Here is a 15,486-nt window from a genome sequence, read left to right as displayed (position 1 = left end):
GAACGAGAATTTACTGTCTTTAAACATGAAGCCACAACGAGCAAACAGAGCGGAGGTGCACAACAGCCTACCAGTCCCGCTCAGGAACCTGGCACAGCTTCAGAAACAAGCTTCGCTCCCAAAATGTCCCCAGGAGCCACGGGCTCAGCCCCGAGCTGGATGCTGTTGCTGTGAGGTGGCACCTCTGGGACCACGTGCCACCCTGGATGCTGCTACGGTCTCTGGGATAAACTCATCCTGTTGAACGGGGCAGTGCCGTGGGAAGAAGTTCCCTCCTGGCACCTTGAGATGCTCGATGCTGTGTCCTTTTCCCCTTGCACCTCCACTCCCCGTGCTGCCCGTTTTCTCTTTGCGGTCCTATCGACATCCCTGGACACATTGCACTTTGGCCAGCAGACAAAATCCCTGATTCACTGAGCCCAGTGCAGTCAGATGATTATTCTGGGTCACAAGTTCAGCTGCAAGGCACACGACTGAGCAAACCACAGCGTGGGCAAGCGCTGGCACCGAAATGAGCCAGGCGGCAGGCTGTGGGCTCTGCGTCTTAAGCAACAGTCTTGGCTTTTATTTCATATATGCACAATTTCTTAAGCTGTGCTTGCAGCCTTTGCTGAGGCTTGAAATTGCATCAAAACCAGCCTGTCTATGAGAAGGCCTTAATTTCACCGGTAAAGCAACCCAGAGTGCTGGAAAGGAGCGTGGGCTGTGAGGACGTGCAGGATTTGGGTGCTTAGTGGTAGCCTGGGCATTACTGAAATATCCATCCTACCAGTGTGCATGGAAACAGAGCTGCTGCAGGGGAGAAAGACCCGTTGGGCACCTCCCTGTGCAGCCCATCCCGATGTCGGGGTGCTTATTGCTGTCAATAAATCTATTCCTCAGCCACAGATGGTTACTGAGGGCTCTGCATCGCTCTCCTTTTAGCTGTCCTGCTCCAAAAAACATCCCCCCCATGATGAGATCTTTCTACCTCCCAATAGCATCAGCTGCCCCAGCATCCTCCCTGGTCCCAAACACTGTTCTGATGATCACTGTGCTTGGTGGGCATGGGGAGATTCCCATATACTCCATATGGTGTGTCCAGGGGTCTCAGAGGAGGGGACATTATGGGTATTAACACTTACCAAGCGCTCCCTTTGCTGGCCCTGGGGATGCAGGGAGGCTGAGCTCTTTCTGAGACGTGGAAATCGCCCCTTTGACCCTTGGTTGGAGCCACCGAACGCGGCTGGGGTAGGGTAGCGAGGGATGCACCGAAAGCTGGTCCCTTGGGGAGAAGAGCAGCGGGGTGCCCCTGGTCTGGAGGCAGGGAAGGTGGGGCTGTCGGGGCGGCGTTTCGCTGGGGTGGCAGGTCTGAAGGTGCGTGGAGGGACGCAGCCCGGATCGCAGTGCTAGACCTGCCTGGGCTGTGAAAAATGGATTTATACCTTCCCGAAGAAGTCCGAGAGCCAAACCCTCAGCTGCCAAATAGCGGGTCCCCCACTCTGCTGAACTGTCCCAAACACCAGCGCGGAGCAGAGGGCCTTTCATCTTCGCTGCACACTCCTGCCCCAACCACAGCCCCCCCCCGGCAAGTCTTTGTGGATTTACCCCCCCGGGGCCACGGAGCTTCATCCCCCCCCTTGGCTTAGAGCAGGACCCAGCCGGGACCGGAGAGCGGCGGGAGGGAGCCCGGCAGACGGCAGCACCCCGGGGGGGCTGCAGGTTCCCCCTCTCCGCTGCAAGAGCACAAGTGAAGAGGGGTGTTCCCCCCCCAACCCCTACCCCCCCACCGCGGTGCCCTCCTTCCCCCGCCCCGCACCGCCCCGGGGAGGCGGCGGCGGCGCTCCCGGGCGGAGCGCGGTTCTCCCGGCCCCGCTCCTCCGCCGGCCCCGCTCCGCTCCTCCGCTCCCGGCCCCCCGCACCGGAGTGGCTGTGGCGGGGCCAAGCCGCGCCCCGCTCCCGCCGTATATAGACCCGATGCGCCCCACAAGGCAGGTAGCGGCGGGGCAGGCGGCTGGCGCGGCCGCTCCGCTCCCCTCCAGCCTCCGCCGAGTCTTGGGAAGAGGAGGAGGAGGGAGGAGGGAGGGAGGAAGGGGGGGGCTGGCTCTTGCTTTCTCCCCCCCCCCCCCCCTTCGCCCCCCCCCCCCGAACCCCGATGCCGCCGGCGTGAGCCCGCCGGGACGATGCTGCCGCTGCTGCCGCTGCTGCTGCTGTGCGCCCCGGGGCTGAGCCTGCCCTCGGGGGGGCCCCCGGCCGACACCGCGGTGGTCACCCCCCTCCGCCTGGACCCCGACATCAACGGGCGGCCTTACTTCAGGCGGGGGCCCGCCGAGCCCCCCCGGGGAGGGCAAGCGGTGGTTTTCCAGCTCTCGGCTTTCGGGGAGGATTTCTACCTCCACCTCTCCCCCGACGCCCACTTCATCGCGCCCGCCTTCGCCGCCCAGTACCTGGGGGGCGCGCCCGGCGCCGCCCGCCCCCTCCCCGGCCTCCGCCACTGCTTTTATTCGGGGGATGTCAACGCCGACCGGGAGTCTTTCGCCGCCCTCAGCCTTTGCGGGGGGCTCCGGGGGGCTTTCGGCTACCGTGGAGCCGAGTATGTCATCAGCCCGCTGGCGGGGGGGGCGGCCGGCGGAGCCCACCGCCTGCAGCGCCGCAGCCCCGGCCGCCCCGTCGGGGCCGGAGCATCCCGCTGCGCCGTGGGCTCCGGGCTCACCCCCGGGGTGCTGCAGGCGCTGGACAAGTACCGGGGGCGTGGGGGGGGGAAAGGGGGTCGGGCCAAGCGCTTCGCCTCGGTCCCGCGTTACGTGGAGACCTTGGTGGTGGCCGACGAGTCGATGGTGAAGTTCCACGGGGATGACCTCCAGCACTACCTGCTCACCCTGATGGCCACGGCCGCCCGCCTCTACAAGCACCCCAGCATCCGTAACCCCATCCAGATCTCCGTGGTCAAGTTCCTCCTCATCGGGCAGGATGACAAGGGGCCCAAGGTCACCGGCAACGCCGCCCTCACCCTCCGCAACTTCTGCGCCTGGCAGAAGAAGTGGAACAAGGTCAGCGACAAGCACCCCGAGTACTGGGACACCGCCATCCTCTTCACCAAGCAGGTGGGTGCAGGGGGGATGACCCGGAGGGGCTGTCCCCAATTTCAAGGAGCCCTGCACCGTGCTAAGGCCTCCTACCACCTGCGCCCCACCTCTGGTGCACGCTGGAGGAGGCTGCGTTTGCGGCCGATCCCTCTTTCCCAAGAGACCCTCCACCCTCCGATGCCGGGGCGGGGGGAGCAGAGGCGTGGAGCAAGCCTGCTTGAGCCAGCCCTTGCTGTCCTCTGGGCAGGTTTTGGCCAGCAGCCTGGAGAAAGCCCTGCCAGGGGGTGAGCGAGGCCAGGAGGTGCGCAAGGGCAGGATGTCCCCACGGGCAGAAACCTGCCGCTCCATCCCCTGCCTGCTTGGCAGGAGCCTTGGCAGCCAGTGCCCGGCAGCTCTGGTGCACAGCGGCCGCCACCCCGAAACCTGGGGTCCGAGCCCAGAAGAGGAGGAGTGCGGCCCCGCTTCCCTCTCCCCAGCTGGGAACAGCTCGCGGTGCCACCTGCCAAGAAAAAACCTCTCCCTGCTTCCTCTGACTCATGGTCCTCCTGAGAACCTGGACCTCTCCTCCGCGCGCTGGCTGCTCCGCGTGGATCCAGTTCAGGGCTGGAAGAAAAGCACCAGAGATACAGCCAGCGCGTGCGGCCCTTGGAGGGGGGAGGCCAGAGTCTCCCCCACCACTGCCGTGAGCTGGCCGCATCCCTGCGGTGGGAGGGGGGCTTTGCCGAGCTGCCTTTTGCTCGCCTTTGGCTATGTGGGTGGCGGGGTGATGGCTGCGCCAGGATGAGTTCTGCATCCTCCCAACCCCGATAAACTGGGTGACACTGAAGTGGTGATGCTGCTCCCAGAGCCTCCCCCCAAATGCTTCTCCTCTTCCCTGTGGTCCTGTCTCAGCATTGACATTGGTGCGGTGCCTGGCTGTGGGATGTTACAGCCCGCACCCCCAAATTGCTAATGGGAGGGGAGAAGGATGAGCCCAGCTTGAAGAGGACTGTCACGTTTTACCAACTTGCGTTTTCTCCTTCCCTCATCCCTGCCTAGATGTCTTTGGATTAGGGACAGGTCGGGAACTCCCCTCAACAGCAGGGACACCATTCCCAAAACGTTTTTCCAGGTCAAGCACTCGTGGGTGGGAAGGATATAGCGTCCAGCTCGGTTCAGCCGCCCCTAGCCTGGGGTCAGCGCTGGCTGATGATGGCCCGGAGCAGGAACGATGCTGTGCGGGACGTGTGAGACCTCATCCCGCCCGTTCTCCCTGTCTCCCCCGCCCCGGGCAGGGGCCGTGTCCTCCAGACGGCTGTAAATCCTGCCGGAGAACAGGCAGGGTTGAACCCCAGCCTGCTGGAGCAGCTCCTGCCTGCGCGGGGCGGCTGCAAAGAGGAGGAAGCCTACCGACACCCCTGCGGGGATGAGCCAGCTCCATCTCTGGTGGAAACCCGGTGAGGTCACCGGAGCCGCACGTGGGATGGATTCGATCCCAGCGATTCGAAAGTTGCGGATCACGGCCGGGCTGCATTTTTTACACATTGCTAAACCATCCATTCCTGAAATCCCAAGGCAAGCTCGGTGCAAAGGCACACGATCGAGGAGACATCTGCCTTCCTTGAGTGCATCCATCTGTGGTCCCCTGACACCCTGGAGCTTATCTCCCTGCCAAAAAGCTGTTACATAAGCCCCCCGACTTAAATTTCATCTCAAGCCCCGTTGATAGGCAGTTTCCAGTGGTGTCAACGAGTTGCTGATGAAGGGGGCTGTCCTGTCCTGCTCGTCCCACCGTCGGTCGTGCTGGATTGCAGATTTCCCTTTGGGGAGCTCCATCCCGCTCAGCCGGTGGGTGCAGATCTGCCAGCAAGCGCGGCGGCGGGACCTTCACCTTTCTACCTGAGCCGGTGCTTGTTGGAGGGTCCTGCAAAGCATCCAGCCTTCAGCCGCACTCCTGCCTCTTGGAAACGGCGTCGCACACCACGGCAAAGGGCTCAGCCAAGCTTCCCACCCATCCTGAACCTTGACGTCCCACCAGCAAAGGTGTGCTGAACATCTTTGGCCTGTCGTAAAACTGAAGGGACATCACGCCAAGGAACATCTGGCTGCAGCCTAGCATGCAGCAGATTCTGCGGCGAATTTGGAAACCCGTGCTCTGTAGCTCAGATTTTCGGGGATGCTTTGGACACAGGTGGGAAGCCTCCATGGCTGGGAGAATGCGTATGACCTGGCCTCTGCGTAGGCGAATTAATGCAACAGCCACAAGGATCCATCCCAGCTGACCTGCAGAGCATCTCGAGAAGTTCACAAGGGGATGGAGAAGTGCCCACAGATGAAGGTCAGGCTGGCAGGAGAGCCCTGATGGTGCATCGAGCAGGTTGCTTGCAGCCCTTCGGCGTGGTGCGAGGGGCACTGGGTATCCTCCCTTTATTTGGGCTGGCAGCAGGGGGTATCGGTGACAGTGAGCACACCGTGCAAAGGCAGAGCTGGCCCTTTGCATGCCGCTTCCCCACCTTAAACCTCTTGCATTTCTCTCTCCTCCCCTCCGCAGCTCCATCCTTGTGCCGCCGCTTGCATTGCCTCCCCTCCTGAGCAGGCTGGACCCCCAGCAAAGCTGGAGGAGGTGTTTGGGGGGGGTCAGGACCCCTCATTAGAGCCCAGGGATGCTGCCCAGCCTTTCAAAGTGGGCTGCCGCTAGCAGGCTGTGGCTGGGGGGCGTAAGGAAAACCCCATTAAGAGCCGCTCGTTCATGTATCCCCGTAGCTGGCAAGGCGAGGTTCAGAGCAAGAAGCGGGTCAGTGTGTCAGTGCAGGTGTTGGGCCGGGAGCCAAAAGCTCGCCGCGCCAGCGAGGAAACGGCAACTCATCAAAGAGCAGCGTGCGGGGAGACGTGAGCGGCCGCCTCTTCCCCGTGATGCTCTGTGTCCCCCTCCGCCGTGCACCACCTTCACCCCCAAACCCCCGATGCTGGGACTGCCACAGGGGAGAGCACGGGCAGGGGGACTTGGGTGAGCTGCATCCCTGGGTTCGCTCAGCGTGACAGTGGCACTGGTTTTGGTGGCATTTTGGGACAGGGGACGCTGTGCCCAGGTTTGCCAGCCCCATTTAGTCACCCGGCGCTCACCGGCGGTGACCCTGCCATGGGGGATGTGGGGTTGCCACCTGCTTGTCCCTGCCAGCATTGATGCGTGCTGGGATCAGGGATGCGGCAGGGTCCCAGCCGACAAGGAAAACTGTTGCAGAGCGGAGAGCTGAACCTGGTTGTACAACAGGGTTTTCCACCAGCCGCGATAGCCAGCCAGACCCAGGCGTTTCTCTGCCTCACCTCTCCAGAGATCACAGTCTTGTCTGTGCCTCCTGACTTCGTAGCCACGGGTCTCCTGTTAAAGCCATCTCAGCCCTGGCCAGGGCTCTCTGAAGTCGTTGGGACTGTTATTTACCCACGGCTGAACCTGCCTGTGCGGGAATGCCTTCAGCTTGGAAACGTCGCTGGAAATGTTGGCAGAGCCGTTCATGCGAGTTTTCGAGCAACCCAGGCGCTTTGGCTGGGCAAGTGCTGAGCATGAATCACGCTTATTTATAGCATGGGAGCACCCGGCGAGTCCCTTATGCTTTCTTTTCATGTGGAAAGCTGCTCCCTGCCCTCTGCACAGTATTCCCCGCAGCTCCCAGCCCAGCTGGGACGGCACCGAGGGATGGAGATGATGCTCCAGCCCTTCCAAGCCACCGAGAGACCCCAGCAGGGGAAGGGGGCATCTGAGGACAAGGCTGTTGCCAGGCTGCGGCAGCAGTGCCTCTTCAAACAGGGACTTTATATTTGCACGAGCACCTTTGGATCCCAAAGAAGGGCAGATCCATCTGTGACAGGACCTTTCCCGTCCTCTGTCCTGGCTGAATCTACATGGGGTCCAGCAGTCTCTTCTGCTGGGCTTGATTGCCCCTCGAGGGATGGCTGCAAAGTGTCTTAGAGAGACGGGAGCACTTCCCTTAGCCTTGGGAACCTCTGGACCCAGTCCAGGGGCTTCTTGTTCCTAGGAAGCGGTTGAGAAATGAGGTTGAGAAACAGCTCAGCTGTGAGCCCAAGGCCAGGTGCCTTCCTGTCCACCCGCTGGGGACGGGTCCTTGAGCTCACGCTGGAGCAGGGAGCCAGGCTGACTCCTCCGTGCCGAAACCGGCTCCACCCTAGCCAGAGGAGCCGTTCTGGTGGGAAAGGCTGTCGCTGGAGGGAGGCACGAGAGGATGCCATGCACAAAAAGCATCCCCGGTGCCAGGGTTAAATGCAAACACATCGTTGCAGCCTGGTCTGGGTCAGGGTGAGGTTTCCTGCCTCCACAGCCTGGTGCGGTCCCCATCCCTTTGGGCTGCCTCCCCCCAGCAGCTCCCCAGGGGGTACCGGGGATGGGGTGGGGATGGGGAACCGTAAGACCCGTGCTGGCCCTGGGACTAACCCCTTGCCTCCGTGCCTCGCAGGACCTGTGCGGTGCCACCACCTGCGACACGCTGGGGATGGCGGACGTGGGCACCATGTGTGACCCCAAGCGCAGCTGCTCCGTCATCGAGGACGACGGGCTGCCCTCGGCTTTCACCACCGCCCACGAGCTGGGTAAGGCTCCCTGCTCTCCTCTTCCTCTCGGGAGGAATGCCAGGAGCTGGCGAGGTTCAAAATAACCCTGGTTTCAGCCTCCGGAAGATCAGACAATAACCGGTATGCGGTGATGGGGAAACTCCACCTCGGGGCACGAGACCCCCCTGAGCTGGGTGGGAAAGAGCTGCTGAGAAAGCAAAAGGTTTTGCTGTTGTGGTTGCTACCTTGGCTGGGTTTCCAGGATTCGGGAGTCCTGAAATAACAGGCGCAGGGCACACCTACCTCCGGAGACACTTGTGGTGCTCCGCGGGAGGAGGGAGGGGTGGTGAGCGCTGAAGTCTCCTTCTCTTTGCAATTTCCCTTGTCCTTCCTTTCCCGTGCACTTTCCACATGCACCAAACAGCTGGGACAGAGTGCCGGAAAGCTCGCTGGCTCAGGGATGCTGCCGGCAGGGTGGCTCGGCTGTGCCGGTCCTGCAAGCTCCCGGTGCCTGCGTTCAGTCCGAGCCAGGGCGTGCATGAGCATCGTCCTTCCCCAGGTATCTCCTGGGCTGTCCACAGCCATTGCAATCCTTGCCAGGGTCTGCCCCACTCCGTGCCTCAGTTTCCCCCATTGCAAGAAGCTGTGGGTGCCCTACTCTGTGTGCCAAGTGGGGTTATTCATGCTGTTCCCCTTTATCCTCCCCCCAGGCCACGTCTTCAACATGCCCCATGACAACGTGAAGGCCTGCGAGGAGGTCTTCGGTCGGCTGAAGACCAACCACATGATGTCACCCACCCTCATCCAGATCGACCGCGCCAACCCCTGGTCAGCCTGCAGCGCTGCCATCATCACCGACTTCCTCGACAGCGGCCATGGTGAGTCCTCCTGCGCCCCTCGCCCTCTTACCTGTGTCCCTGCCCCATGGGAGCAGGATCCGTCCCTGGGGCTGGTTACTGGGAGAGGCTTATGGGCTGTAGAGCAACTCTTCTCCCTGCTCTGCAAACAAAGTTAGAAGGAAATAGGGAGTCTGGTGGTGTTTCTGCACTGGACGAGCTTCCTTGGTGCCGGGGTGTCCCCAGCAGTGATGTCTGCCCTGAGGCCGCTGGCACGGCTCTACCCAGCGTCGCCAAGAGATGGAGTCACTTGGGTCAGGGATGCAGATGACCTTGGCTATCCTTGGGGTAGCACCCAGTCCTGCTGGCGGCACAAGGCTAAGATAGTTTTGGCCAAATTACCGGCAGCCATCCCTCACCTTCCCTGCAGCGACACTCTCCCTCCCCACACTGGTCCCTACAAGCCCCCGAGGACCCGGTAGACCTCCCCATCCCCACTCCCGCAGGAGACTGCTTGCTGGACCAGCCGGCGAAACCCATCCCGCTGCCCGAAGACCTGCCGGGGACGAGCTACAGCCTGAACCAGCAGTGCGAGCTGGCCTTCGGCGTGGGCTCCAAGCCCTGCCCGTACATGCAGTACTGCGCCAAGCTGTGGTGCACAGGCAAGGCGCGCGGGCAGATCGTCTGCCAGACCCGTCACTTCCCCTGGGCGGACGGCACCGGCTGCGGCGAGGGGCGCTTCTGCCTGAAGGGTGCCTGCGTTGAGAGGCATAACATCAGTAAGTACAGGGTGAGTACCTGCGCCGTGAGCCCCAAAAACCTCCCGTGGGGTCGCCCCAAGTTTTTGCGTGGGTGCTGGTTGAGCAATCCCTCGCCTCCTGGTGCTGGGGACCCGGCAGGGGACACTGATGTGAAAAGAGATGGAGGTCCCTCGGGTATCATGTATTTCTCAAGGAGGGATGCTGCTGCTTGGCTCCATCCGGCCCCGGGCAGGTTTGGGGGCAGGTGGCAGATGTTTTGCTTGCGAAGGGATGGCTTGGACTCCGGAGAGCCCTCGCTCGGGATGGAGCTGGCGGCCAAGGGGATGCAGCATCTCACCTTGCCGCATCCCTGCAGGTGGATGGCGGCTGGGCGAAGTGGGCACCCTACGGGCAGTGCTCGCGGACGTGTGGCGGTGGGGTGCAGCTGGCCAAGCGGGAGTGCACCGACCCGGTGCCTGCCAACGGGGGCTCCTACTGCGAGGGTGTCCGCGTCAAGTACCGTTCCTGCAACCTGGACCCCTGCTCTGCTGCAGGTAAGGGGATGGAGCAAAACTTGCTCATGGTTGTGTGCATGACCTGTAAGAACCCCATAAAACCAGCACCAGAGGTCCAGGCTGGTCCCCAATCCCATGCACATCCTTGTTTCTTCCAGTGCCAGGAAAGAGCTTCCGCGAGGAGCAATGTGAGGCTTTCAATGGCTACAGCCACAGCACCAATCGCCTCACCGCCTCCGTCTCCTGGGTCCCCAAATACTCCGGCATCTCGCCCCGGGATAAATGCAAGCTCATCTGCCGGGCTAACGGCACCGGCTACTTCTACGTGCTGGCACCCAAGGTTGGTGAGGGACCGCCGGGGTCAGCATCTGGGCTGTAGGATGACTCCAGCGTGCCTGGAAATGAATGGGTTTTCCTTGTCTGGTGGGCAGCTGGTGTTAGATGAGGTTATGGAGGAGGGGAATCCACGGGGCTGGTATGAATCAGCCTATGTCTGCTTATTTATTTCAGGGCTGGAGTTGGTCCATGGAGGGTCTTCATCTGGGTTTGTAAAGGTGCCCCTGGGAAATGCCCATAGTCCTAAAATGAAGGATGATAATTACAGCAGCAGGGAAGCAATATGCGTGCTGGACAGGGCAGGCGGCCAGACGCGGGACTGAGCTGGGTGGTGAGCTGTGTCCCCAGTGCAGCCTGTTCCCTTTGCTCTGATGCAACAGAAAGGGCAGAAAATTCTGTAGATGCCACAGAAAAGGGATGTAGTCCCATCCGTCTCTTCTCAGAGACCCTAAAAATCCCAATTGCAAAGCAGAGCATGAGCAAAGGGCGACACGGCGCCTGCTAGCATCTCCTCAGGACCTGTTGGATGGATTCGGGTAGCCCCAGGTTGGATGGCCGCAGCTGGGGGTGTTTGTGGGGTGGCACAGGGAAATGCAGCGGCATCTTTTGCTCACCCTCATGTAGGTTGTGGACGGCACCCCTTGCTCCCCAGACTCCACTTCGGTCTGCGTCCAGGGCAAATGCATCAAAGCAGGCTGTGACGGGAAGCTGGGCTCCAAGAAGAAGTTCGACAAATGCAGCGTCTGTGGAGGAGACAACAAGAGCTGCAAGAAGGTCTCAGGCTTGTTCACCAAACCCATGTAAGTGTTAACTGACCGTGTGAGCTTCCTCCTCTCCCAGCTCTGCTTTTTGGGGTGGATGCAGGAAGGTGATGGAGATGGTGATGGGGGCTAAGTCCATTCTGAGCAAACTCTCCTAGTGCTAGTGCACATCACTGCGTGGAGACCTGGGCTAGCTCTGGAGGAGAAGCAGGACAAATTTAATGTGCTATCAGCTTCTGCTGATGGAATTATCTCCGGTACATCCGTACTGTTGAGCCAGAGGAGCTGAAGCATCTTCTCGTATCTGGGTGACCTCAGCCTAGACAAAACTAAGAGTAGGGAGGAGATTCAAAACGATCTTCATGGGAAGGAGGAGACAACTGTAGTGGTGGGAAGATCTCAGGGCTATAGCTGCAGAGCTTTGGGCTGAGGCCACATCGTAGTGGGATGTTCCCCTTCCTGATGGCCTGCCCTGCCTGCTCTTCTCTTCCAGGCATGGCTACAACTTTGTGGTGGTCATCCCCGCGGGCGCCTCCAATATTGACATCAGGCAGCGGGGCTACAAAGGGCTGATCAGTGACGACAACTACCTGGCGCTGAAGAATGGGCAGGGCAAGTACCTGCTGAACGGCCACTTCATCGTCTCAGCCGTGGAGAGGGACCTGATGGTGAAGGGCAGTGTCCTGCGGTACAGCGGCACCGGCACCGCCGTCGAGAGCCTCCAAGCCTTCAAGCCCATCCAGGAACCTCTGACTTTGGAGGTGCTCTCCGTGGGGAAGATGACCCCTCCTCGGGTACGCTACTCCTTCTACCTCCCCAAGGAGAGCAAGGAGGACAAGTCCTCCTACAAGAAGGAGGGCAAGACCCCACCGGACCTCAACAACAGCGTCCTCAGACTGTCCAACCGCTTGGACAGTGGGAGACCGAGCTACAAGCGTCCTTCCTACAAGTGGGCGGCGGGCGGCTGGGAAGCTTGCTCCGTCACCTGCGGCGATGGGTTGCAGAAGCGTTCGGTGGCTTGTCGCGACTCCTACGGCCAACCGGCTGCAGAGTGCGATGCGGCACAGCGGCCGGCTGATGTCCGGCTGTGTGGGGAGCCCTGCCCGGTGTGGGAAGCTGGACCTTGGTCTCCCTGCTCCAAGAGCTGTGGTCGGGGTTTCAAGAGACGGGTGCTGAAGTGCACGGTCCCAACCGGGCGCCCGCTGCCCCGGGAGAGTTGCAATTTTCGGAGGAAGCCACAGGAGCTGGATTTTTGCACCTTGAGGCCGTGCTGAGCGGGTCAAGGGGTGTCTGCGAGGAAGGGCATGGTGTTCCTCTGGCTGGATGTGGCCGAGTGGCAGCCAGGGCTTGGGAGAGGGGGAGATGTCCATAGCACATATCAAACAGGGGGAAAAAAAAAAAAGAAAAAATGGGAAAAAAGGGGACCTGGGTGTGGGGACAGAGCACGCACACCCCATGTGCCCGGGAGAGGGGGATTTTACCAACCAGGTCGCTCGCAGACAGAGCGGGAACGAACATCTACCTCGAAGCCGCCAAACGACGCGGAAACTCACCGGCGGAGGCTGGGAGTCAGGGGGGGACGGATGGAAACGAGGGGGATCACTGCCCGGGATGGATCCAAGGACAGGCAGGGAGATGCCCCTAAATTGCACAGTTGAAGCCTCCCCCATCTTCCCAGGGCCAAGCCTACCTCCCCCCTCCCCGGACTCCCCCAACACTCGTGCTAAATGGGACCAAAAGGTTTTTACCAATGCAACGACGGCAAAATTATACTGTCCAACTACCGGCGCGACGACGTGCTGGGGCTCATAGGGACTGATGCCTGCAGGGCTTGCTGGCGATGACTTTGCAGCCCCGGGTGGTCTGGAGAGCCCCAGCAGCATCCCTGGGCCAGGCTGGAAGGTGGTGGCTTTATTTTTGTTTTCTCCTCATGTTTATGACCTGACCAGTGTAGATTTTATGGTGCTTAACTCTTTATTTTTTTAACCTCCTTCCTCCCACCCCGATGGATGTAAACCTTGCGTAGCGGGGATGGTGTTATTCCCAGCGGGCTCTCTCACCTTTCCTATGGTGCTTTGGGATGGGGCTGTGCCGGCATCCAGCGGGTAGCTGGATGCTCCTTTACACCCGCGTCCAGGGCAGGTTATAAACCGCCTGCCTGAAGTTTTTCAGGGCTACAGGGGTTCACTATGGACCTGAGATCTGAGCTGTCATTCCAAAAAAAGCAACTGTACTGTAGTATGCGGCACGGTGCCATACGGGGCAGACGCAGCCCCGCCAGTCGCCGGTACTTGACTCCGCTCTGGAAATGGTGCTCGCTGCTTAATGGGACCAGTATGCCATGCCCAGACATCCCACCGCCCTCTGCCCTCCAACCTTTGGGCTGGGTTGGGTGATTTTTTTCTCTGCGTTAAGCCCCCCAGAGATAATCCTGAGCTGAACTCTGGCAGAGCTGGGGAGACTTCCCCAGCATCACTTTTGAGCTGCGGGAGCAGAAGGTAAATTTGGGGTCTTGGGCTTTCCTGGGGCAAAGGAGCTCAGCGGGGTTCAGGCATGTGGGGAGAAAGGGGGGGTTGAGCCTCTTGCTGCTTCCCCCCCAGGGTTTTGTGCAAGGGTTTATTTGGTACCTCTGATGGTTACATAGCATTGTGCCCATTGTGGTCGGAGGCTCTCTTTCCTCACACACCGCCCTCTTCTCAACGACCCTTTAATGCATCATTTAGGTCTCTTGCTCAGATCCTACCATCAGAGACCATTTCACTTTTTGCTTTTCCACTGATGAAGGTGCCCCTTAATTAGCTGGGACCATGAGCAAGCCAGAGTCTCTGGGTCGCGCTATGCCATTACTGGGATCAGCAGAAAGGGTCTATAGGGATGATACACAGATTACGTGTAGGCAGAAGATGCTGTCTCGGCAGCTAGAGGCTTGGAGCCTACCTTGCTTGCTCGGTCCCATGCAGGTATAGCATGGAAACTCCTCGTGCCCTTTGGTCTGCTCCGAAAGGTCTTCAGCTGTGGGCAAGGTGAGAAAGATCACAAGAAACAGGACAGCAGCAGCACAAGGGTTTCCTTGCTAGACCTTTCCACCAGCTTAGCAAACTCCTCGTGACAATGTTTCTGGACCCATCCTCCCTGGATTTATGTAATGCCTTTTTCAACACAAGAATATTTTGTGTCTCCACGCTGCTCGATAGAGCCAGGAGCAGATGTTGTGGTTGCTCTGCATAGCAGGGGACAGGATTTAATGTTTTGGGAAATCCCTTCCAGGTCTCCATTCCCATGAAGGTATCATCCATTTTCGGAGGGTTTTCCTGCGTAGCCGAGCCCACCGTGCTTTCGTTTGGGGGCACGGCTCTGAGGAGCTGCCCTTTTGTGTCTTGCCATCCAAGAGATGGTTTCCAAGCCACCGAGAAATCGTCACCCTAGTTCGTGGGGAGGGGAAGGATGGGGCAGGAGGGATTTCTTGTGTTGCGGTTCTTTTGCCGAATGTGCAGCAAAAGGACGGAGATGCCGATCGTACTGGCTGCTTTGTGTATACCATGTATACTAAACATCGATCTCTGCTGTTTGTGCGTCAATAGCAAACCTGAAATAAAACTGTATTTAAAGTTACACCGGGTTCCCTGGGGAAAATGTTTGTGCCCATGTTGTTTAGTTGGTGGCTGCAGAGCATTTCTTGTTTTATGGCGATCCTGGCCTCTTTGAAGCCTCAACTCATTAATTGAAGTAAAAAAAAAAAAAAGCCTTTGAAAGCCTAACAAGGTTTATTTTGACTTGCTTCTGCTAAAGGATTTGTTATTGGTAAAAAAACCCAGCTTGAAGGAGCCCGGTGGTGGATTAGCCCCAGGGCTCGCCTGCCCTGGGAGGTTAAATACACGAGGCTGGTTTGCTTTAGCCAGAAATCAGGATGCTCTTTCATCAGGATAACAGCAACATAGGGTTAAACGGATTAATGTAAACTGGAACCGCTCTCTCATATCCTGGAACAACCGTGTCTGCACATGCCATTGCCCGGGACCATCCCTTCCCGACGTGCTATTCTGGAGCCATTCGCTCCGTATGTGGACAAACCCTCAGTCTCAGCCCCTTTTCACATCACCTTCGGATGGTCCGGGAAAGGCGAGGTTAGCATTACAGCAGAGCCGACACGGCGCAGCTGCGGGGCTGTTGGGTGCCCGGAAAACAGCTCACGTTCCTCCTGCCGATTCCCAGCACACCCTCCCTGAGTCAGAGCCCTCTTTCCCAGTTACATCGGGGCCAACGGTGAGATAAAGCCCTGCTTTTTAACGGGACACGTCTGCTCAGGGATGCCTGATGTCACCCCCTCCAGATCTCACAGATTGCCTGGTATTTTATTTCTCCCCAGTAAATGCAATTTTTTTTGCCCTGCTATGTTGTAATGATTTGGTGAATTTAATGTGTTTTACTCGGGGGCAAGCTTGCTTTGCCGTTCATTACCATAAAGAAACATGACAGACGTGACCGAGCACCTTCCCCCTTGCCAGGTCCTACAGGGAAATAAAGCATTGATCGCCTGCACCTCTCCTTACAACAAAGTTCAATTTCAGCCCAAATATATCCCACGCTGCAAAGGCTCCAGCTACAAACAGCTTTATTAGGAACAGAGAGGGAGATTTCCAGCCGGTGCCATACCCCATGCCACAGCTTTCCCCTTGAGTAGCTGAAACCTC

At 59.3% G+C, this 15,486-nt stretch overlaps 1 protein-coding gene across 1 annotated transcript; it reads left to right on the top strand.

Annotated features, from left to right (window-relative positions):
* The first annotated feature begins 2,162 nt into the window (after window positions 1-2,162).
* ADAMTS15 (ADAM metallopeptidase with thrombospondin type 1 motif 15) lies at window positions 2,163-14,407 on the top strand. The gene is made up of 8 exons (XM_059829633.1): window positions 2,163-3,083; window positions 7,514-7,646; window positions 8,318-8,485; window positions 8,950-9,233; window positions 9,560-9,737; window positions 9,857-10,038; window positions 10,659-10,834; window positions 11,289-14,407. The coding sequence occupies exons 1-8, from the start codon at window positions 2,163-2,165 to the stop codon at window positions 12,067-12,069; spliced, it is 2,823 nt and encodes a 940-aa protein (XP_059685616.1). The 3' UTR covers window positions 12,070-14,407.
* The last annotated feature ends 1,079 nt before the right edge of the window (window positions 14,408-15,486 follow it).

This window comes from Gavia stellata, chromosome 26 (genome assembly GCF_030936135.1).
Source record: "Gavia stellata isolate bGavSte3 chromosome 26, bGavSte3.hap2, whole genome shotgun sequence".
Taxonomy (NCBI): Eukaryota; Metazoa; Chordata; class Aves; order Gaviiformes; family Gaviidae; genus Gavia; species Gavia stellata.
Note: the sequence above shows the minus strand (reverse complement) of the source record. Positions and strands in the feature narration are given on the sequence as shown.